A 23,961-nucleotide genomic window follows, 5' to 3' on the forward strand; every position below is an offset into this window, starting at 1 on the left:
TTGAACCCGGGAGGCAGAGGTTGCAGTGAGCCGAGATCACGCCACTGTACTCCAGCCTGGCGACAGAGTGAGACTCTGTCTCAAAAAAAAAAAAGAATCATGACACAAGTATGGAAGTACTATGTTTTTGGTCTCCCTGCCAGTGTACAACTCAGTCTAAACGTGTATATCATTAACTGTTATCATTTACAGTATTTAAAATATCCTCCTCACAGATGATTATATCCTGATAATAGGACTAAACCAATAAGTATGCACTAGTGTTGTCAATTTTATTAGTATGGGTAAGTACATGCATAAATAAGACATGCCCAATTATCTAGTTAAATGTTGATAAATTCTAAAAATCTAGATATTTAGCATTATTGAAGACCAAATATTTTTGTCAGTTTTTTTACATTTTGGTGAGTTGGAGTATCTAAAGGTTCTATCTTGATTCTATAGAAAATTTGAGGGTTTAATGAATTGCCTCTGCCAAGAGGGGAAATATATCACATATTGTTTTAGTGTAGAAAAAGGAAAAATTGTCAGTAAAACAATTTATTACCTCAATACAGGGATAAGAAGCTATGGAAATGAAATCTATATTTTTTCTTCATTTGCTTACATTGAAATCCAGTTTTAAACAAAAAAAAAATCCTTTTGAATGGTTCAGTTGTTAAGAAATTCTATAAGCACTTTGTCAGCTAAATGTATAGGCTTCTTACTTCAAAATGAATGGTGAACTTTGAGAATCAAAGAAAATGCCCTTAAATATGCTTGAATTCTGAACACTGTGACATATGATGGCTCCCAATTCCCTGTCTGAGGTTATGCTGAAACCAAGAAGTCCTTTGAAAAGTGGTGTCTCTGCTTCTGGTCCTAACAGACCTTTCTTTAAAGTACTTTGTGCAATATTCTAAACATCCATCATTCTGTCAGCAAAATGATTGTCACAGGAAGTGTAGGGCACATGTTTCTCTATTCAGTGAGTGACAGTGAGCTACAAAACACTGGAAAGAACTGAATCTGAGGAAGGAACTTGTAAAAAGAACTTCAAAATTACCAAGAAGAAGGCTGTCCCGGAAGAAATATCTCTTCAGTCTAATCAGACTTTCTGAAACTTACGTGTAACTTAGGCTGTAGATAGATGGATATCCCATACTCATAATTTTACAAATAATCACTCAATATTAGATTAATTAATACAGTAACATATTTGGCAAGGGCGACTCAGGAAGAAAAATCAGTTACTCATTACATTCTTTCAGAAGCATCTTTTCATAGCACGATCATTTTGATTAAAAAAAAACCAGTTAACTATCCACAAGCATCATAACTAGCACTTAATTCTACATGAAATATCTGTACTTTATCCTCACCAACATTATTTATGTATTCTCTTTGTTCACAAAAGTACAAGTTAAAAATCCTTAGGAGCTTATTACTATCAACTCATGGGTACTGCCCCACCCAACCCCTTTCCCATTTGATTCTACCCAGTATTTTATTGTAGTTGGAAGACTGAGTTTCCCTGGAGGAATTATGAACTGAAGATCAGCATAAAATGTAATATGTAATGTTTTAGAAATCAGATGCATTTGAATGATATATTGGATGAAGCTACCATTTTACCCTGGGTCCCGAACTCATTTACTTCTGTTTTGCAAGTGAAATGGAGAAATACAACATAAAATGGTATATACGCATTTTAAGCACAAAGTTTGGTGAATGAAGCATACTGAATAAAGTTAGACCAAGTAGCATTAACAAGTGATGCAGAGACATTTTACCCACAACAGTGGTCACAAAATTCTGGAGCTACCAGCACCCAACAACAACAAAATTACTATACAAGGGTTTATTAAATACTTGCTAGACACATAAAAGAACAATTTCAGAGCCCACATGATTTTATAAAGCTTAATGGCCAGCCATGTCAGCCTGCTCTTTAACCTCTGGCCAGAATGTTCCTATCACTTGCCAGCGCCATGTCTTTTCCCTTCTTTCAACAGGCAACAAGCCTGCAAGGAGATGGAGGCTTTCCCCACGTCATGGTCCAGGTCAGGACAGCTCACAGTTTCTTCACCAAGCAAAGGCAATGTTTAGGTTCGAATGAGGGGTGCTCTTTCATCTGCTGTTCCCTGAAACACAGAAGAGAGAAGACAAGTTAGGTGTTCATGTCAGAAACTTCTCCCCAGTGTGAAAAGTTTGGGTGGGGAGTGGGGGCATGGAAGGAGGAGAGACCTATAGGAAGGGGGCTCATCCCACTCACCTCCCCTCTTGGGCTGCTGCTTGTTCTTGAAGATTCAGGCCTAACCTTTCCAGGAGGACTTCTCTGACCACTCCCACCCTCAATACCAGAGCAGTACCCTTCTCTGTGTTAATCTGGATTATAAAACTTAGACTCTATTCAATTTGCCTCCTTCCTAGTTTGAAACCTACTAAGGAGTAGTGTCTCAGAGATAGTAGTTCTCAATAATTGCTTGCTTGTTGAATATATGAGGAAGGTTAATTGTAGGAGCAGTAATTAACATTTCCATGAGGTTTCATTTGTGCTTAAGACAATTTCAATGACTGCATAAAGTCAGACTGGAAGATCCACACATAGAAATGGCAAAATAGTTTGCCTCACAGCTAATTCAGGCTAAAGTGACTGGCAGGGGATAAGAGAAATAATGGAAGAATATGGAAGTCAGGGAAATTCAGCTAATTTTACTCAGATGGTTTCACGTATTTATTTTCTACTTCACATTTGCCTTGGACACTTAGTTGAGGAAACTAGAGGAAAAAAGGCCTCTGTTGTAAAAAAAGGAAGCTGCAGAAAATTTAAGAAGGGCTTCTACAGAAAAGGCTCATTGGAGGTATTCAGGTTCCTGGTTGGGCTGTTGGTCACTTGGAAAGGCCAACCCAACTCCTTATCCTAGCCTTCCAGGAAAGTAACTACACCCATGTTCCAATCATTTATTATGCAGTGATACCTAAATCATAGGTATCTTCGGATACATCAGGGATTCTTTCCAAGCAGGGCCCTGGCTGTCTTGCTCTATAATCTTGGAGCTGTTTTATTATATTTAATAATACTTAAACCTTTATTGAGCTCTTACTATATGCTAACACTGGGCCAAGTCCTTTATGTCTACTATATCATCTAATCCTCATGAAAAACTCATAAGGGAGGCTTTTATTATCCCATTTTACAGATGAAGAAACTGAAGCACAGTTTCTAGGGTCATATAGCTGTTAAGTGGCAGAACTGGGATTTGAACTCAGGCAGTCTGACACCAAAGATCAGATGTGTAACTGTTATATATTCTTCCTTTTCTTTCAGGTTATTGTTTTCAAAGACATAAAGTTAACTCCCAGGGGATACATCCAAAGAGATTCTATTCCCCAAATACTAGATGGTACATTCTATCCCTCCACCTTCTTTGACACACTTCCTTTGCTTCCCATTTGGTCTAACAGTAAAATAAGCATGAAATCACTATGCCCAGCATAAAATCCCAGAATTCATCCTAATAAGCCAGCTGACAGCCCTTCAGTGAAGTACAGTTGAATTCCTCAGATAAAGTTATACAGTAAGGAAGAAGTTCCTTCAGCCAGTTCTCACCTCATCCATGGATCCCTGTCCTTTGCATGCAAGCCAGGTAAAAACCAAACCAAAGAACACACCCAGCGCCATGATGATGTAGGGTATGTTGGTGATAATCAAAGTAGTGTTAATCACAGACTTCAGTCGACTTGCCGTCTCTTTATCAATGTGAACACTCTGGAGAGGCAAGAAAATAGTATTCTCGATGACTAAACATCCAGTGTGTAACTGTTTTTTGCTATATCTTTCCTTTATTTAATACAATTTGGGAATGTCCTCCTGTTAGCAAACCAAACATACTGAAAATCCATTTATAAGTCAGAGTAATCAGAAGGGACATTTATTCATTAATATCTTGTCTTCTCCTGAAGACATTTTTTTTTTACTCTTAAAATAGATTGGAAAAAGGAGGTAAAATGTATTCAGAAATATTGAGACAGTTATCACCTTTTGTTTTATGTCAGATAATTCCAATTCATCCTTAAAAATCCAGCTCAGCATCACTTCCTTCCAAAAGTTTTCTCTGGCTACCTCAGGCCTAGTCAAAGGCCTCCTCTCTAAGTTTCCATCTCACTCTCTACCTCCATCATTGTCCTTGCACTCTGCATTGTAACTGTTTGTCTTGCAATGACTGTGAAGTCCCTGAAGGCAAGACTTAACCTCAGTCACCTCCACACTGGGTATAGCACCCAGCACACATTAGGTGCTTGATTAATGCTGGCTGATTAAATGAATAAATAAATGAAACACTGCAAAAATGGTATGTGGAAAGTATAATTTCTTTCTTGGTTACATCTATAGTAATCAGGACCACAGCCCTCTACAGAAAGTGCTCAGCGAAGTTGTGAGCTAACTAGAATTCCAGAGACTGCTGATAGTAGGAAATGTACTAGAATAACACTTAGTGTATGCAGAGCAGAGGAATTACCACCTGGTGTAATGAGTGAGGTATCTGAAGAGCTTAATTCCATAGAAATTATGAGCAACAATTCTGGCCTAGTTTAGGCTTAATTTGCATTGGAGGCCTGGCATAGTTGCACACGCCTGTAATCCCAGCACTTTGGGAGGCCAAGGCAGGTGGATTGCTTGAGCTCAAAAGTTTGAGACCAGCCTGAGCAATGTGGTGAAACCACCTCTCTACAAAAAATACAAAAATTAGTTGGGGCTGGGCATGGTGGCTTATGCCTGTAATCCCAGCACTTTGGGAGGCCGAGGTGGGCAGATCACTTCAGGTCATGGGTTTCAACATGGTGAAACCTCATCTCTGCTAAAAATACAAAAATTAGCCAAGGGTGGTGGTGGGCGCCTGTAGTCCCAGCTACTTGGGAGGCTGAGGCACGAGAATGGCTTGAACTCAGGAGGCAGAGGTTGCAGTGAGCTGAGACTGGGCCACTGCACTCCAGCCTGGGCAACAGAGCGAGACTCCATCTCGGAAAAAAAAAATTAGCCAGGCATGGTGGCACACACCTGTAGTTCCAGCTACTTGGAAGGCAGAGGTGGGAGGATCACTTGAGCCCAGGAAGTCGAGGCTGCAGTGAGCCAAAATTGCACCACTGTACAGGCTGAGAGTAAGACCTTGTCTCAAAAAAAAAAAAAAAAAAAAAAGAAAAGAAAGCATTTTTTTTCATTGGACCGAGTCAGTGGATTGGGTTCTAAGACATTTTTTCCAATAACTGGATAGAGTTTCCTCCTCGGTAAAAAGGTGGCATGGCAACAGTCTCCAATGTCACTTCCAGACTTCCAGGTCTAATATTTTATTTTTCTAGAGAAGAGAATAATCACGCTCTTCCTAGGAGGCAGCAAAAATACAAGGTTCCACTCCACACATCTGGACTTAATCTAGTCTTTCACAAAAAAGCAAATTAGAAGTTGGGGGTGGAGGGACTTCAAATATGCCACTACTGAACAGAAGTTGGCAGAAAAGGGCCCTTCTGCATTTTCAAAAAGACCTACTTTCATGCCCCTGCCCACAAACAGGAACATGGATGATCAGGAGCAATTGCAAAGAGATCCTATAAATTGGTAAATATTGCCTGAATTTTTCCTATGAAACAATAAAAACCTCATCTTAGAATTGTAATCACAACCCTTAAAAGTTTGTAAATGTGAATACCAATATAATGCTAAATGAAGAAAAAAGATATAAAATTGTATCTATCGTATGATTTCAACTATGTAATATCAAGACCAGAAAATATCAGGAGTTGACATCTGAACTGCAGCTCCTCTGAGAGAGAGGGACTTATCAGTAATTTACTTTTTAAATCAATTTTTTAAAAAATTTCTAAGAGTTCTATAAAGAGCACATGTTTTATAAAATGTAAAACATTAGATTACCTTTTAAAGTCGTTATTGGAAAAAATTGTACAACACATTGAGTAAAATAAAATAAAAATATCAGGCTGACAGATTTTGTGAATAGTGATTTTAATTTTTCTTTTTCTTGCTAATCTCTGTTATTCAGTATTCTACAAACAGCAAGTATTTTTAGGAAACAGAAAAATAATAAAAAGGAGAAGTTTGCCAATCAAGAATTTATTGAAGAAAAAAACCTGCGGTTTTTTTTTCCCCTCAAATTGGGTGGAAGCAGGAGAAACTGAGGAGATATAACTACAGTAAACGTGATATGTGATTCAGAAAAGAATTTATCACAGGTGTCTTAAACCAGCATGGTTTCGAAGAAGGGGGAGACAAAGGGCTAGCTGGCATCTATCTCAGTGTGAGCTATTTCCCTGCTTCAACAATGTCTGCCAATGGCTCCTTTTACCTGTTTTTGTTTCCTACGTGAGCAGCTCCCCAGAAGGGAATTTTGCCCAAATAGTGTTCTTGAGAAGGAAAATTTCTTTCCATCATTTCTCCAAATCAGCTCTCAGACACAGGCAGATTCATGTGAACATTTAAGTGAAATTTTCTGAGGAATAACAGGTTTTAAAAATCTTTTGCCCTTTTGTCATAACTTACATGTAACTACAACAGTAGACATCATAATGGATTTTTTCTGAGTCTGAAAACACCCGTGGCTCCCTCCGTCTCAGGACTTACCTCATTGAGGTACATCACTGGGAAAACCATGGTTCTAATGTCTCCCGTTTCACTACAAAGACAAAGGATGAGATTGTTTCAGAAACATCCTCATCACAATGGCACACTTTCCCGGACAGACACATTTATATGAAGATTCTAGTACACTTATTTCTTAAATTACCCAGAATTGACTGATTTCTTAGTTATCTTTGCAAACATGTACACCAAAAGTTAGATTCCAGTCTGTCTAGCAATTCCATGTGCTGTACGTTTATCAAAACACAAGATACTGAAGGCAGATTCCTTAAAATGATTACTATTCTCCTTAGAGTCATCAGGGAAGGCTCTAGTCGACAGAACAAAACTGTCACTCCTCAGAGTGTTTTGTAACTAGGCCACTGAAGTACTGTCTTTGCAATAAGAGCCAACTGAGCACGTACCATGTGCCAGCTCTGTGCTGGGTGTTTTGGGGATATTATCTCATTCAATTCCTAGAGTAGTCACCTACAGTAGGTATTACTGTCCCAGGTTTACAGATGAGAAAATTATGACTCAGAGAGGCCTAGGATCACCACAAGTAAGTGATGGAGCCAGAAATGTAATTCCACTTTGATTCTAAGATTCCAGCTCTTAACTACTAAATTATACTGCCTCAGAAATAGATATACAGATGACAAAATGCATTCTTGTAAACCACCTACTTCTTAGAAAGAGCCATGACACCTGGTATTAAATCTGGCAAATTCAATGAGGTAAACAAGCCAAGTTTTATAGATAAATATATTATGCATAGTTTTGTATCCTGTTTATTTCACTCAACATTATATCATAATTTTCTCATATCTAAAAAATTCCCATTGAAAAGTCTGAGCAGGAGATCATACTTTGGAATCCAAATTAAGCTGCAGCATGGGGAAGTAAGGCTAGACTCAAGAGATTATAACTATACAAATGAGAGCTATGGCTGGCCCCAAGTGGGATCAGTGGAAATAGAGAGAGAGGAAGAGACTCTGTCTCAAGTCTCTGAGTGATATAGTTTGGATACTTGTTCCCCCAAATCTCAGGGTGAAATGTAATCCCCAGTGTTGGAGGTGGGGCTTGGTGGGCGGTGACTGGATCATGGGGGTGGATTTCTCATGAATGGTTTAGCACCATTCCCTTGGTGCTGTCCTTGTGATAGTGAGTTATCATGAGATCTGGTATTTAAAAGTCTGTGGCACCTCCCCTCCTCTCTCTCGCTCCTGCTCACCCCATGTGATGTGCCTTATTCCTGCTTCACCTTCTGTCATGAGCAAAAGCTCCCTGAAGCATCCCTAGAAACTGAGCAGATGCCAGCACCATGCTTCCCATACAGCCTACAGAACTGTGAGCCAATTAAATCTCTTTATAAATTAACCAGTCTCAGGTATTTCCTTTCCTTTCCCTCCCTTCCTCCCTCCCTCCCTTCTTTCCTTTTTTTTTTTCTTTCCTGCGACAGAGTCTTGCTCTATCACCAGACTGGAGTGCAGTGGCACCATCTTGGCTCACTGCGACCTCCGACTCCCTGGTTCAAGTGATTCTCCTGCCTCAGCCTCCCGAATAGCTGGGATTACAGGCACCTACCACCATGCCCAGCTAATTTTTGTATTTTTAGTAGAGACGGGGTTTCACCATGTAGACCAGGATGGTCTTGATCTCCTGACTTTGTGATCCACCCACCTTGGCCTCCCAAAGTGCTGGATTACAGGCATGAGCCACTGTACCCAGCCAGGTATTTCTTTATAGCAACACAAGAACAGTCTAATACACCAAGAGAGTCAAGGTGCATGAGGGAAAGGCTTAGTGGAGTGGATAAAAGTTGACTAGATAGTAAGTTTAGATAGTAAGGCTTAGCCAAGTTACCTAAACGCTCTGCTTCTGTTTCCTCATCTGTAAAATGGGGATAATACAAGGTTATATGTGAATCCACATAAGGTGCTGAGAACAATACCTGATCCATGGGAAGCACTCTGTAAGTGTATGATTAAAGAAAACAAGTAAATTCCAAGACCAAGGCACCCATGAAAATGCTGATCATGCCCCATCCCTGAAGGGCAGAGGTGAGCAGGCTTAGATGAAGTAGGCTGTACTCCTCCTGACATCAACCCCACCAGACGGGCAATGGAGCAAAACTGCTGTCCCCTCCATAGAAAGAAGCAAAACTTACACAAAGTCATCTAATTTTTTGACATAAATGTTGATTTGGAACCTCTTGGCTGCTTTTAGGATTATTCCAGTCAACTGCAAATCAGAGAAGTGAAAAGGAAACATTAGGATTTATTAAACTGCAAACAACTTTTTCAATAGAGCACCATTTCTGTGTAGTCCTCATAAACAAGGTGACCATTACCATGTGTGACAGGCAGAGTGGAAAAAAGTAAAAGTGATCCCCAGAACAGAATGAGAACCATGGGTTGTATTAGGTGGCTGATAGACCAATGTGTCTCAAACATGAATATGAATGTAGGTCCTTGGGAATCCTGTTAAAATGCAGGCTCTGATTCAGTAGACTGGCCATTTCTAGCAAGCTCCCAGGATGCTGCCACTCTGAATAGCACAGCCTTAGAAGGACTCCAACAGGAAGGAGGCCTAAAAGATAGCCTGTCAGGTCTGGATTTCCAGGCAGTTGTCCAGAGAGCTAAGAAGAGGGTGGTGGTCACTGCCAGAGAGTGGCATCCTAGTATAGGGCCCACCTAGCACAGCCATGGGGCACAGCTGCAGCACTTGTCATCCTTAGGGCAGCTCCATCTTTGCACTAAGGTTATAAGACTGTGTTCATCCCTTGGTGACAAGCACTGCTAACAGTTTGGCTGATCCAAGGGAACTGATCAGCTGACGGCTAAGAGAGAAAAGGGAGAAAACCACACACGATCTTATTCACCAAAGCATAAGATCACTGGTTTCTCAGATACAAATGCAATGTATGTAGCTAAGAGTGTGAAGTACCCATAAAATACTGTGCTAAAAGAATGTTCTTGCTTTTTTTTTTATTGGTCCATAATGTTCAAATTCCAAAAATGAAGACATGGTTAGCATGGTTTTTGTTTTTCTCCTCTGTGAATACAGGATTAAATGTGTATTATACACACACACACACACACACACACACATACACACATATATGTATGTCTCCTCTATGTATATCTGACACCTTTACAATTAATAATATAATAAACCCTCAAATAACCTGTAGAAAGAAGTTTGCCAAAAGTGACCGAGGTTAATATACATATTCATATTTCAACCAAAATATTCCTGGCAGTGAGGAAGCAAAGGGACATCTTTAACCTTATTGATCTGTGTCCCAAGGGGAGAAATAAATATATGTTGAGGTCCAAGGCTAGCATCAGAAGATTGACCGGGTTACATGGGTACATCAGTAGTTTCCAATAACTGAGTTTTCACTGTTGCTTTTTGTTAAAGGCAGGTTTGCTCGTATTTCTGCTATTCAATCCACAAAATTCAGCCTTCTAATTACAGGGCTATGAGACAATGCCTCCACCAGCACTGAGCTGAATTTCTCCCACTTGAATATGTATATGAAAGTAAGGATGTTTTTAAAGAAGGCTCAGGACTAAACTGGTGAACAATGTATAGACAGAATAAAACATGCTCTTTCACCAGGACGAAGTATGTACTCACAGGATTAATGTCCACAAATGTCTCATGGTCTTCCTTCTTTGGGTGCATGCCTTCTATGGCAGAAACAAACCTCTCATCTGCTTGGTAAAAGTGTGGGAAAGACATAATGATGGGTGCACCTGCAGTTGAAGGAAAACAGAAATGAATGATGCTGTTTTTAAAATCTAAGCTGAATATAAAACTTCCTGGCCACAGCCTGGTTCCTAAAGAAAAGCAAAAAAGCTACATACAAATTAACTTGGGCAGGCTAAAATACCATTCTTTACCTCCTAGTTCAGGATTTATACTTCATTTTCTGACATCTCATTTACCCCCAATTTTTTATTCCACATTATATATTGAAGTTCAGGCTAAATTATTTATTGTTCAACAAATATTTACTGAAGTTAAAGTATAAGTGCTTCATATACATTATTTTAATTAATGCTCCCAACAGCCCAGTAAAGTCAGAACTATTAGCCTCACTTTGTATTTGAAGAAAGTGAGGTTCATAGAAGTCACAGAATTTACCAGGGACAGCTAGCCATCAGGCTATGAAGGCAGAATACTAAGTGAATGAAGGGTATTGTACCTCAAAGCACTAGTTCCAACTTACAATTCTCTATCAGTAAGTGGACTGTCTTTTTATTTCTTGTCCTTTTTAAAATTAAAAAAAAAATTGTGGTTGTTTTTTGTTTTGTTTTGTTTTTACCAAAGATAGGCACGATCTCAGCTCAGTGCAGCCTCCACCTTCCCAGGTTCAAGCAATTCTCCTGCCTCAACCTCCCAAGTAGCTGAGACTACAGGCGCGCACCACCACACCCAGATAATTTTTTTGTATTTTTAGTAGAGACAGTGTTTCGCCATGTTGGCCACGCTGGTCTCGAACTCCTTACCTCAAGTGATCTGCCCGCCTCAGCCTCCCAAAGTGCTGAGATTACAGGCTTGAGCCACCACATCTGGCCTATATAATTTTTTAAGAGTTAGCCTGGTTGTGCTATACACCCAGCCTCTAACCAGATCACAAAGATTCTGGGTTTTTTTCCTTTCCTATTCATTTTAAGAACCAAATAAGTGCTTATGTAAATTTAAATATATATATATATAAAACCAAATAGGGAAACAAGGTACTAAAGGAAACCTATTCTAGATCTGGCTATTGAAAAGAAGAGAGGGACCCAATAATTGCTGCCAGGGAAATACATTTTTTGGAGAAAGGAGCTTGTCGGCAAGTTATTTAAATTTGCTTACATATCCACCAGCCCATGGCTTACGGAACACATCACTCATCTCTCACATGCACACGCATTTTGCTGTTTACTGCTGAATAGTTCCACAAAGGCACGACTTCCTTCTTTGTGACCTATAATGACCTCGAAAATGTATTTTTTAAATCTGTTGAGGGCTTAATAAGGGCTACTGTCTTGAGTGTTTTATATATATTATTTCTAACTCTCATACAACCTCAAGAAGCTATAACCACCTCCATTTTATTAATGAGAAAACTGATGTCTGGAACCCTCCTTAATAAACTTTGGCCAATTTACCAACAAATAGAATAGGACTCAAACCCAGATCTGCCTGACTCCAGAACACTCACTCATCCTGCTATCCAAAATGTTTCCCTGGAGAATTGAAAACACTGGAGGATAATCCTGGAGAGTTTCACTTCAGTCCAAATTCGGGAATACATAAGAGGGAAGAGGAAAAGGATTGTAGCAAAAAGTTTAAATGTGTAAAGTAGAATATTTCTGTAGATTCTGGCATCAGCTTCTTGAGGAAACAGAATTTAATAAAAACAGCAAGAGAGAAAATATATCTACAATTTTGCTTTGAGCCAGATGCACACCAGATGAGGGGGCAGGGACACTGTTTCAGGACTATTACCAGTAAGGCAATGGGGAGATCACAACCAGGAACTTGTTCCCATTCACCCTTGGTCTTTATCTCCAGGTAAAGGGTACCATGTTCCCTTGCACAATGGTCCCCAAATACCTAGACGCCATCTTTATGGAAATCAGCTGGAGTACTTGTTAAAAGTATAGATTTTGGGGCCCTGGTATATCCAACATGGGACCCTGGGACATACATGCGTGTGTGTGCACTGTGCATGTGTGTGCACGCTTGCGCACGTGTGTGTGTATACCTATATATACTATATACATATATATTAAAATATAGTAAATATACATATATGCAAATATATGCATATTTATATATAACTATAAAATTTGTTAATATACTCATATTAACAAATATATTAACATATACATACATAAATATATATATACATGTGGCTGTTAAAACTAGTCAAGATGAAAAATACTTTTGTCAGTTGTATATATATGTATATATACACATATATATGATATACGTATATATATACAATTTTTTATATATATATATATAATTTTTTTTTTTTGAGACCAGGTCTCACTCTGTTGCCCAGGTTGGAGTGCAATGTTGCAATCATAGCTCACTGCAGCCTTGAATTCCTATGCTCCAGCCTCAGCCTCCTAGGTATCTGGAACTATAGGTGTATGCTACTATGCCCAGCTAATTTTTAAATTTTTTGTTCAGATGGGGTCTCCCTGTTGCCCAAGCAGGTCTAAATTCCTGGCCTCAAGTGAGCCTCCTGCTTCAGCCTCCTAAAGTGTTAGGATTACAGGCATGATCCACCATGCCTCACCAATATATTTTAAATAACTCTCCAGATAATTCTGATGTAAAGCCAGGTGTGGGGGTCACTGCCCTGTCAGACAAGGATCAGGAGGCATACTGCTGACCTCAGACTTATTCCAAAATGATATCTTATTCTTTTTTTTTTCTTTTTTAAAAGATGGAGTCTCGCTATGTTGCCCAGGCTAGAATCAAACTGGGCTCAAGCGACCCTCCCACCATAGCCTCCTGAGTAGCTGGGTCTACAGGCACACGCCACCATGCCAGGCCTGAAAGGAGATTTTAAAATGAGTTAGATAAGGGAGCAAAAGTGAGCACATTACTTTATTCAGGAGAAAGGGACTACACAGAGAGATCTCCAGAGAAATTTTAAAGAGGAATTATAGCCCAAGAGGGAATCACAGGGCAAATATGAGAAGACCCTGAGTTCCGCCAGGGATCTGCTCAGAGGGAGGAGTCGCATCAAAATCATGTTCCCTCTCTGAGCCCTAGTTTCCCCAATTATAAAAACAGGCCACTGAATGTCTACTATCTAGTAAGTTCGCTGTGAATAATTCTGCAACATGTGGCTGTTAAAACTACTCTTCAAGATGAAGAAAATAGTTTTGTCAGTTGTGCCACTGATAATTCTGCCTCATTCATGGAAAGGAACAGAGTAGCTCTGACATTAAGAAACACTGGGACATTTGTGTCAGGGTTTAAAACTAACTCGGCTTTCAAATCACTGAGAATCTTTGCCATGATACGTACTTTCTTAAAACTGAGTTGTCCACTTTTTCTTTTAGCTTTTTTTTTTTTTTTTTTTTTTTTTTTTGGCGGGTAGGTGCGGAATCACTCTTTTGCCCAGGCTGGAGTGCAGTAGCACAATCATAGCACACTGCAACCTCGAACTCCTGGGCTCAAGCAATCTCCCTGCCTCAGCCTCCTGAGCAGCTGTGACTACAGGTGTAGCCACACCCAGCTAATTTTTTACTTTTTTTTTTTTTGTAGAGACAGGGTCTTGCTATGTTGCCCAGGCTGATCTTGAACCCCTGGCCTCAAGCAATCCTCACACCTCGGCCTCTCAAAGTGCTGGGAATACAAGCATGAGCCACCGTGCCCAGCCTTAGCATTGTTTTGAACATGAAATCAGTTAATGTTTTGCATGCATTAACTACATGTAAATATGTAAAGCACTTAGGACAGCAACTGGCATACATCAGGTGCTTAGTAAACATGAGCTATTATTACTATTAAGACTTCTAAACCACTGTCCAGAAAAAAAAAACACAACATGGCATTCTAGAAATAAAAAGCATCATAGAAAAGCCAATAATTGTTTTTTTTACCATTCAATAGCCATGTTATGAGACATTATTCTTGAAAGAAACTGATCTTTCTATTGGGCTGACAATATATTCTTTTTTGTTTGTTTTGTTTTTTAGAGATGGGGTCTCGCTATGTTGCCCAGGATGGACTTGAGAACTCCTGGGCTCAAGTGATCATCCCACCTCAGCATCCTTAGTAGCTGGGACTGTAGGTGTGTGCCACTATGCCCAGCTACATATTCTTCATTGAAATCCAATCCTTCTGCATTCTTGACACCCCTATCATGTCCCCTCTCTGAGTTCTTACCATTCTTGCAGATGCTGACATTCAGAACTCCTGAGCCCAGGCAGTTTCCCTCAGGTATACAGAAGCCAGCATTGTCTGACGTATTGGCTAATATTTCTGCAGGAACTTTATACCGAAAGGCAGGCAGTCCCTGTACACTCTCATAGTCACTGAAAGTAATATACACTGACCTGTTAGGATGTAAGAATAAAAAGTGAATGTGGATTCTGGTCAGTGTAATCTGCCCCAAATCCGCAAGTTAGCAACAGTTCTCAGGTACAACATGACCAAAAGCTCATAGGGTAAGTAGAAAAGAATGTCTGGAAGGCATTCTGTCAACTCAACGTGTAATAAAGCAGAAGATGAATTGTAGTGAAAGGTGTTTATGGTAGCAACGGTGATATTATCCAAACAAGAAAAAACAATATGTGGTAGAAAATTAAGATGACAACATTTAGAATGGAGACTCACATAAAAAAGAAATAAGAGGCCTCTCTAGACCTGCATGGACACATGCCAGTGTGGACGGGCCACCGGCAAAGCCAGGGAAGCCAAGGCACGGCAGAGCCAAAGCTAAGGTAGAACAGGCAGCAATGGCTGTGGCCTCGTAGGGTCTTAGGCACTTGAAAAGTGTCACATTGGACAGATACTTTATTGGAATATACACTTTGATACTCATTCCCCACCCCAAAAGAATTCAGATTCCATATTTTGCCCCAGTCATTTATTTAAATGGAGTTCAACGTAATTCTGCCTTCCATTCTTATTGATTTCAAACATAGTCCCATGTAATATGACCACCGCTTACGCTGCATAGTGCCTAACCACTTTGATGTACACAGTCACCACTGAGCCTTCAGCCCTTCCTTTGAAGGCTGGATGGAATAGCCTTCTGGGCCTCACTTTTTCATCTCTGAACCAGAGCTGTTGATACATCTCTCGCAAGGTTGTGAATAACATAGTTGGTTTCACTGCACAAACCAAACCACCCCTACAGCATTTTTTAATGAAAAATTTTAGGCACCAGAAAGAGATAAAATACTCTAACAAATACCTTTGTATCCGCCACTTAGACAAATAAAAATTATATTATGGATATAACTGAACCTGTCTACATAATGCTCTTGATTCCATTCCTTCTCTGCCTCCCCTGAGGAAACCACTCTCCTGAAATATGGACAATAGTATCTTTTATTTGGCTTCCATCTAGAGAAGTAGACCAGGTCAGTTTATGCTTGACAGAGCATATCATAGTAACTAAGAGCCAATACTTAATATTGGTTACTGTGTGATAGGCCCTGGGCTAAGTATTTTACTAATACTAACTCATTTGTCCTCATAACAACCTCTAACATAGTTAACAATTTCTATCTTTCTTTTACAAATGAGGAAAGTGAGGTACAGAGTGGTTAAGTAATTTGCCCAAGGTCACACAGCTATAAGTGGTAGAGCCAAGATTCAAACCAACAGTCAGGAGTCTGTGCTGTGAACCAGTACACTATACTGTCTCAATGTGCCATCAGCATTTATCACTGATTATGCATAAATATCCATGCATAATAAAGACCTTATTTTTAAAAAAGAACTTATCTTTAAAGATTTTACCTGCAAAAATCAGATGGGAAGATATAAAGGACCTCATCTTTGGTTATTAGTGGGTGAAAAGAATCTCCATCTGTTCCATTAATCATATTGCACTTGTCTGTTATCCACCAGTCAAGTGACCTATAATTGATAAGCACAAGAAAGAGTAAAGATGATCACATTTGAGTTTAGATTCTCTTAAATGGTCAGGACTTTGCAAGATTTAACTGGAGCTGTCTATCCACAGTATCTTATTCATACACAGACACAACAGTGTTAATTAGATCAAGGGGGAGAAAAAGTAGGTCCCTGGCCCAAATCAGTTTTCATAGAGGCAATGGCCAAATAGCCCAAAACGTGGTGGTTTGAAAAGTATTTGTGCTGTAGCTACTACACATTACTCAATGACTGCTAAGCAAGAGTGGGACTTTTCACTGGCCTGTAATTCATGCCTGGCCATGATAAATCTACAAATCACTAATATTTAATTTGTAAGCTGTTTTACCACCATCTTGATTTGTAGAATAATAATTACAAGACTATTTACATGTTTTTATATTTTTCATCCAAAAAAGGCTAAACACATTTTTTAAGCAATGTAGAAGTAGATATGTAGTTTAAATGAAAACTGAAAAAATAATTCCACTGATAAATCATTAGACTTACGTTTTCCCATTCCATTCCACAATCTTTGTAAAGTTAAGGTAATTGTCTTCTCCAGTTAGAAAAACATAGTCTCCATCATTAGTCCCATTTTTCTGAAAATATGTGAATATGATCATTTAAAGTAACTGTGATAATTTTATGACAACTTGGCTAGGCTATGGTGCCCAGGTGTTTGCTCAAACACTAGCCCACATGGTGTGGTGAAGGTATTTTGTAGGTGTGATTAATATCTACAATCAGTTAACTTTAAGGGAGGTTACCCTCAATAATGAGTGGCTGGGCCCCATCCAATCTGTTCAAAGCCTTACAAGCACAAACAGAGGTTTCCTAGAGGAGGAATTCTCCTCAAGACTGCAACATTGAAATTCTGCCTGGATTTCCAGGTTGCAGCCCACCCTACAGATTTCAAACTCAAGATCACATCATCAACTTTTATCTGAGTTTCCAGCTGCTGGCCTGCCCTACGGATTTCAGACTTACCAGCTCCCATAATCACATAAGCCAATTCCATAATATAAATTTATTTCTCTCCCTCTTTCTCATCTCTATATATACACCCTCTTGATTCAGTTTCTCTGGCAACCCTAACTGATACAGTAACTAAAAAATTTAAACTTCATCAAACTGTCCTACTAGGGCCTACATGCTACACAAGACTGAACCAGGACCAGAAAATAGTGACTATTTTGCTAAATACTATATTAACCATATTATTATTTTATGGTTTTAAAAAGTAGGAGCTCAATTTTAAAATGGGCAAAGGATTTGAAGAGACATTTCCCAAAAGAAAATATACTAATGGCCAGAGAGCACATAAAAACATGTTCAGCATCATTAGTCATTAGGGAAATGCAAATCAAAACCACAATGAGATACCACTTCACGCCCACTAGGAGGGCAATTAAAAAAAAAAAAGAAAAATGGTAAGCGTTGGTGAGGATGTGGAGAAATTGGAACCTTTATACATTGCTAGCAGGAATATAAAAATGTTGCAGTCACTGCAGAAAACAGTTTGTCAGTTCTTAAAAAAGTTAAACAGAATTCATAGGACTCCAAAATTCCACACCTATGTATATACACAAGAGAATTCCACTTCAAGGTATATACCCAATGTTCATATAAAAGCTTGTATGAACAAATATTCATAGCAGCACTTCTAATAGCCAAGAAGAAGCACAACCCAAATGTCTATCAACTGATAAATGGATAAGCAAAATGTGGTATATCTACGCAACGGAATATTCCTCAGTTATAAAAAGGAATGGAACACTGATACATGCTACAACATAGATGAGCCCTGACAACATTATACTAAATTTAAGAAGCAGACACAGAAGGGCATATATTATATGATTCCATTTATATGAGATGTCCAGAATATGCAAATTCACAGAGCCAGAAAGTAGATTAGTGGTTGCCAGGGCCTGGGAGAGTAAGACAGGAATAGGAGTGACTGCTAAGAGAGTATGCAGTTTCTTTTTTGGGATAATGAGAATGTTCTAATACAGCAGTAATGGTTGCACAACCTTGTGACTATACTAAAGACTACTGAATTGTACATTTTAAAATGGTAAATTTTATAGTAAGTGAATTATTTCTCAATAATAACAAATTTAAAAGCCTAAGTCCAGGACCAGGACCAATTATACCAGAATAGCTACACTGGAAGAAGGTGGTATTAATATAACCCTATTTTCAATTAAGGTTTCTTCAATTGTAAATTCTTTCCAAGTTATACTTCTTAAGGGCACATACAGACACTATACATTCCTAAAATTCTTTATTTGGGCATGTAGCTATGATTTCTCAGAAACAGCACAGGTAGTAGCTCCTCTATAATAATAGGAGTGAACAATTGTTGAGTATAATATTCCTAGCTCTGGTCTAAAATTTTTGCATAAATCATCTCATGAAATCCTCACAACCACATAAGATAGTGTGGCTATCAGTCTGGTGAATTCAATGATGTAAAAACAAAAAAAGCAAGTTATATAATGCAAATTATCTGAAAAACAGTGAGATATTAGCAACAAGAGCTACTTGGCTGATGGACTGAAGCCACTGGGACCAAGGGAACCTTTGCATAATATCTCTCCGTAGGAGGCTCTCCTGAAGTTATTTCTAGAAGGGAGGTTCAGTCAGGGCTTGACAGGAAATCTGTGCTTCCTCTGGCCCTGTGAAGCTGTGTGCCTCTGAGACAGGACCCCCTAGGGAACTCCTGTCTGGTCTGCTTCTCCAGAATGATGCATTCAGAGTTGATGAGGCCCTACTTTTAGGACTCCTGTCTCTCACACATATAATTTTTTAAAACTTGCTCACAATTCTACTTTAACAATTTCTAAGTTTTGTATAACCTTGAAGGCCCAGGGACACAATTATTGCCGTTTGCCATAAAAACTGGAATGCTACAGGATTACATGAAGAGGGTAAGACTCTTGAACAGGCAGAGCCAGAAAACAGCTAAATTTAAAGCTGAGGAGACTCATCACAATCCCAGAGCACACCCCTAATCTAATCCTCTTCCTGGGGTTATTTTATCTTTTACCAACTTCCCAACTATCCACTGCACTCCAGGGTTTTTGTTTTTGTTTTTTTGGGTTTTTTTTTTTTTTGGCTTTTTTAGACCAAGTCTTGCTCTGTCACCCTGGCTGGAGTACAGTGGTGTGATTTCAGCTCACTGCAACCTCTGCCTCCCGGGTTCATGCAACTTACCTGCCTCAGTCTCCTGAGTAGGTGAGATTACAGGTGTACATCACCACACCTGGCTAATTTTTGTATTTTTAGTAGAGATAGAGTTTTGCCATGTTGGCCAGGCTGGTCTCAAAGTCTTAACCTCAAGTGATCCACCCACCTCAGTCTCCCAAAGTCCTGGGATTACAGGCATTAGCCACCATACCTGGCCTCAAGTTTTTTTTCTTTCCAAAAAACACTCCATTTTTCATATACTCTACAAGATATCTTAACTCTAGGCAATTTCTAGAAGAAACTGAAAGTTAATCTGGCCTGGGGTGCCCCAACCCACTGTCAGCTAAAAAAAAGAGGTTCTGAAAAGAAAAATCAACTTACCTCATAGAATAGGCCAAAATAGGGAGAGATATCGGGCCTGAAAACATGGATAAGGGACAAGATTTCATCTTTGTAGCCCCAGAGCAATTCATCAACTGTGTGAGTCACAAAGAGCTTCTGCTGATAGGCTTTCAACATGGCCTCGATGATCTCCCTGAGGAAGTGGACCTGGGACCACTCTATGACAGTCTGCGGAGCAGAGGTATATTAAGACAGCAGCATTCCCTCCAAAGCACCTCCATCCACTCTCTCCTACTACCCCTTAGCAAAGGGGGTTGGAAATATAAATGTAAAGGTTGAGATTAAATAGCTGAAAAATCAGGCAGTGAGCTCCTTTCTGGCTGCATATGGAAGACAAAGCCTCTTCTCTGTCCTTTCTCAGTACTGCATTTTGTAAGTGTAATATTTACAAAGAGACCATTTGCAGGCTCGGAGTTATCCAGACACCACAAAAGGGGAAAAGCTCTTGTAAACATGTCGGCATCTTTGGCCACAAGGTGGCGCTACCTTCCTCCTGAGCAGGGCCAGAGGCTCATTATAAACCCGACCTACACCCCTGGGACTAGGCGGCAGGGACCTCATACTGTCTAGGTCGTGGGTCCATCATCAGTGTCCAGCTGCATATGGAGCGGTCACCTAGGGGTTAGGGTGGGAGAGTCGGCAGGGGTTGGTGTAGGTGAATTAGAATGTTTACTGGGCCAGCCCAGGCACAGCAGTTCACGCCTGGAGTCCCTGGCCGACACAGGAGGATCCCTGGAGCCCAGGAGGTAGAAGCTTCAGCGAGCTGTGATGGAGCCACTGACTGCACTCCAGCCTGGGCGACAGAGCAAGACCCTGTCTCAAAAAAAATTAATAATAAATAAATAAATTTAATTTAAAAAAAAAGAAAGTCTCATAGGTCTCAGTATAGAATAGATGTAGAATAGGTGTCGTTATTAGGTAGAATTACCATTATAAACAGAGCCCACTGCCCAGTCTATTGATTTCTGGTGTCAATTTATGAATTTTGAGAATATAAAATCCAACATAAAAATCTGAAGTAAGAAATGGTATACAAATTTCATTGCTAGAATTTCTGAATGAAAACAAGGGGCAAATAAACATTTTTAAAATTATTAGCTACCAAAAAATCCTAGGGACATATTTATTTGCACAATTGCTAATCCTGAACATTCAGGAAGAAATTATGAAAACAAATCCTAAAATCTGAATTTTGTCATCATTTGAAAAGACCTTATTTGATAAATCTTAGAAAAAAGTCCAAGATGTAAAGAAAAGAAGAAAAAAAGTATTTTTCTTCTTATATATGTATATTTCAACATAACTTAATGGCTCCTAAATGTAAAATAATAAAGAGCATTAACTTAGCTTTTTCCTTTCTTCCCAAATCCAAATTAATGGTATTAAAATGCCTACTTACCAATACAGGAATATTTAATGTTCTAATTAAGTCAATTTTAGGGTCTCCAACAGATTGGTCTCGTTCAAAAACATAGGCCTTGTTGCTAACAGCAGATATTGTTGTTCCATTATCTCCAAATTGAATATTTGCTTTGTTTCTGAGTTCCCTAAAAGAAAGAAAAGGGTTTTATTTGAAAATAGGCACCACTTTAATAAGCAAGACTCTTCCTTTCTTTCAGCATCCAAGTTATATTTTCAACATAACATTCCCAATATAACATTATATAGAGACTGCAGCTACTAAGCCTTAAAAAGCTGGAGACTGAAGCTATAATGTGGGAAGGAAACGAGGCCTAGGATAGAGCCTTCTCAAAAACTTTGTTTTCCTTCTTTTCTTCCCTGATTAGGGAGGTGCAACAGTCGAGGGTCACCTTGACCGGGAATCAAAGTCAATGAACTCTCTCCTGGGTTACGGTTTGGTCCTGAAGTATTTTCAAAATTTTCAGTTTGGTTCATAGATTTAGTTTGAATTTCAATTTATTTACCAATGTCTTTTTGTTTCTAAATTGAATTAAATTGAAAATTTATTTAAAAAAATAATGCCCAAGGCTTAGTAAATTATAGGAGTTCACTCCTGTTTCTTTTTTTGAGATAGAGTCTCGCTCTGTTGCCCAGGCTGGAGTGCAGTGGCATGACTACAGCTCACCGCAGCCTCAGCCTCCTGGGCTCAATCAATCCTCCCACCTCAGCCTCCCAAGTAGCTACAAGTACAGCAGCATGCCACCACACCCAGCTAATTTTATTTTTTTGTAGAGATGAGATCTTACTATGCTACTCAGGCTGGTCTTGAACTCCTGGACTCAAGTGATCCTCCTGCCTCAACCTTCCAAAATGCTAGGATTACGGGCATGAGCTACCACACCCAGTCTCTGCTTCTGATATACAGCACAGTTTGGTTCAAGTTAGTGCCCCCAAATGAAGCATTAGAAAGTTCTTAGAAAGCGCCTGGTGCCAGGGCTGGGCCTAGAGTCAGTGTAAGTGATGTAAGAGGTGCCGAAACAAGTAGTAATCAAGATAAATATTTTAATGCACTATTTATTAAAACCAAAATTTATGCCAAAAATTTATGACGAACAAAATTTTAAATAAAAACAGGATCTGATCTTTTGTTCATCAAATGCCTCACACTAGCCCTAGCCCTGCCTGGTACATAGTAGGTGTTCGATAAATTCCAGTGACTTTTGTTTCTTTCCCTTTGCTTATCTTTCCTTCTTCCTAAACCAGCTAGTGTTATTATGTCTGACATGGTAGTCACTAGTCACATGTGACTACTGAGCACTTAAACTGTGGCTAACTGGAATCGAGATTTGCTGTAAGTGTAAAATACATACAGAATTTCAAAAACAGTGCCAACCTTTTTTTATATTGATTACATATTGAAATGATGCTATTTCAGTTATAATGGGTAAAATTAAAATATATTATCAAAATTAATTTTACCTGCTTCCTTCTACTTTTTTAAAAATGTGGCTACTAGAAAATCTTAAAATCTTAAATTACACATGTGGTCCATGTAATATTTCTATTGAACAGAGCTAATTTAAGAGCACAGGTTAGGAAGGCATTGGCCGGTTGGGCTACCCACACCTCCTCTGAGGCCTCTCCCAACCATAGCAGCACAGGGATTTTTCTCACCCACCTGTGGATGTCCCTACATGTCTTTAGCATTCAGTTATAAACTTCTGAGTGACATCATTTAGACTGTGAAATTATCATGTAGCCTCAGGTAGACTGCAAGCAAGCTGAAGGCTGAAACTTGTATGTAAAAATGCTCCTCGGTGATGACGGAGTAAACCCATCATAAGTTGAAAACATCGTAAGTTGAAAGTTTGTTTTTGATTCAACAACTTAGTATCTTTCCAATTTTACGATGGGTTTATCTGGATGTAACTGTATCGTCACTGGAGGGGCATGCCAAATACATATCACTTTCACACCATCGCGAAGTCAAAAAATCATTTAAGTTGAACTATCATAAGTCAAGGACCGTCTGTATATCTCTTTATACCTCTTAAATCCCTTCTAGACTTTAAAATAAAAACAGATGAGAAAATAAACAAATGCATTCATATAGATGCACAAAAATAGATGAGTCTTTGTATCTTCTCCAGTAGAAAAAACAAACCATTTTTTTCTGTGCTCTCATACTGTAACAATTTACACAGAAGACTTCTGAGACTTCTGGTCACCAAGAAGTGTGTGGCGTTTTCTCTCCACCAATAATTCTGCAGTGTCCTCCAATTCAATTCAATTCTGATACTTTCTACTTGGACATAGCATCAGATTCTGCAGGTTGAGACTGCCTGCCACTTCCTATGCCAATCAAAAGCCCCAGGCTGTTTTACCTGTGCTTCCGAACTAATGGCTATAAATTGGGGTTTCCATCCCCCCGTGCTTGGGCTCAATTAATTTGCTAGAGCAGCCCAGAGTACTCAGGGAAACACATTTTATTATAAAGGATGTTACAAAGTATACAGATGAAGAGATGCACTGAGCAAGGTGTAGGGGAAGCAGCTCAGAACTTCCATGCCCTCAGCAGGGTCGCTACTCTCCAGGAACCTCCCCATGTTTGGCTCTCTGGAAACTCTCCAAATTCAGTCCTTTTGGTTTTTTATGGAAGCTACATTACATAGGCATGATTGATTAAATCACTGGCCATTTGTGATCAACCCAAC

The 23,961-nt window shown here is 39.3% G+C and overlaps 1 protein-coding gene across 1 annotated transcript in view; it reads right to left on the bottom strand.

Moving 5' to 3' along the window:
- Window positions 1-1,825: 1,825 nt before the first annotated feature.
- The window catches only part of SCARB2 (scavenger receptor class B member 2), a 52,320-nt gene continuing 30,184 nt past the window's right edge, over window positions 1,826-23,961 (bottom strand). The window contains exons 3-12 of the mRNA XM_054486000.2: window positions 21,246-21,393; window positions 19,826-20,014; window positions 16,760-16,851; window positions 16,115-16,234; window positions 14,531-14,700; window positions 10,259-10,377; window positions 8,784-8,857; window positions 6,617-6,668; window positions 3,593-3,751; window positions 1,826-2,123 (exon numbers count right to left, since the gene is read on the bottom strand). Of these exons, the coding sequence (XP_054341975.1) occupies window positions 2,085-2,123; window positions 3,593-3,751; window positions 6,617-6,668; window positions 8,784-8,857; window positions 10,259-10,377; window positions 14,531-14,700; window positions 16,115-16,234; window positions 16,760-16,851; window positions 19,826-20,014; window positions 21,246-21,393 (1,162 nt within the window). The 3' untranslated portion in view covers window positions 1,826-2,084. The remainder of the gene's footprint in view (window positions 2,124-3,592; window positions 3,752-6,616; window positions 6,669-8,783; window positions 8,858-10,258; window positions 10,378-14,530; window positions 14,701-16,114; window positions 16,235-16,759; window positions 16,852-19,825; window positions 20,015-21,245; window positions 21,394-23,961) is intronic.

The sequence above is a fragment of the Pongo pygmaeus genome, chromosome 3, assembly GCF_028885625.2.
Source record: "Pongo pygmaeus isolate AG05252 chromosome 3, NHGRI_mPonPyg2-v2.0_pri, whole genome shotgun sequence".
Taxonomy (NCBI): Eukaryota; Metazoa; Chordata; class Mammalia; order Primates; family Hominidae; genus Pongo; species Pongo pygmaeus.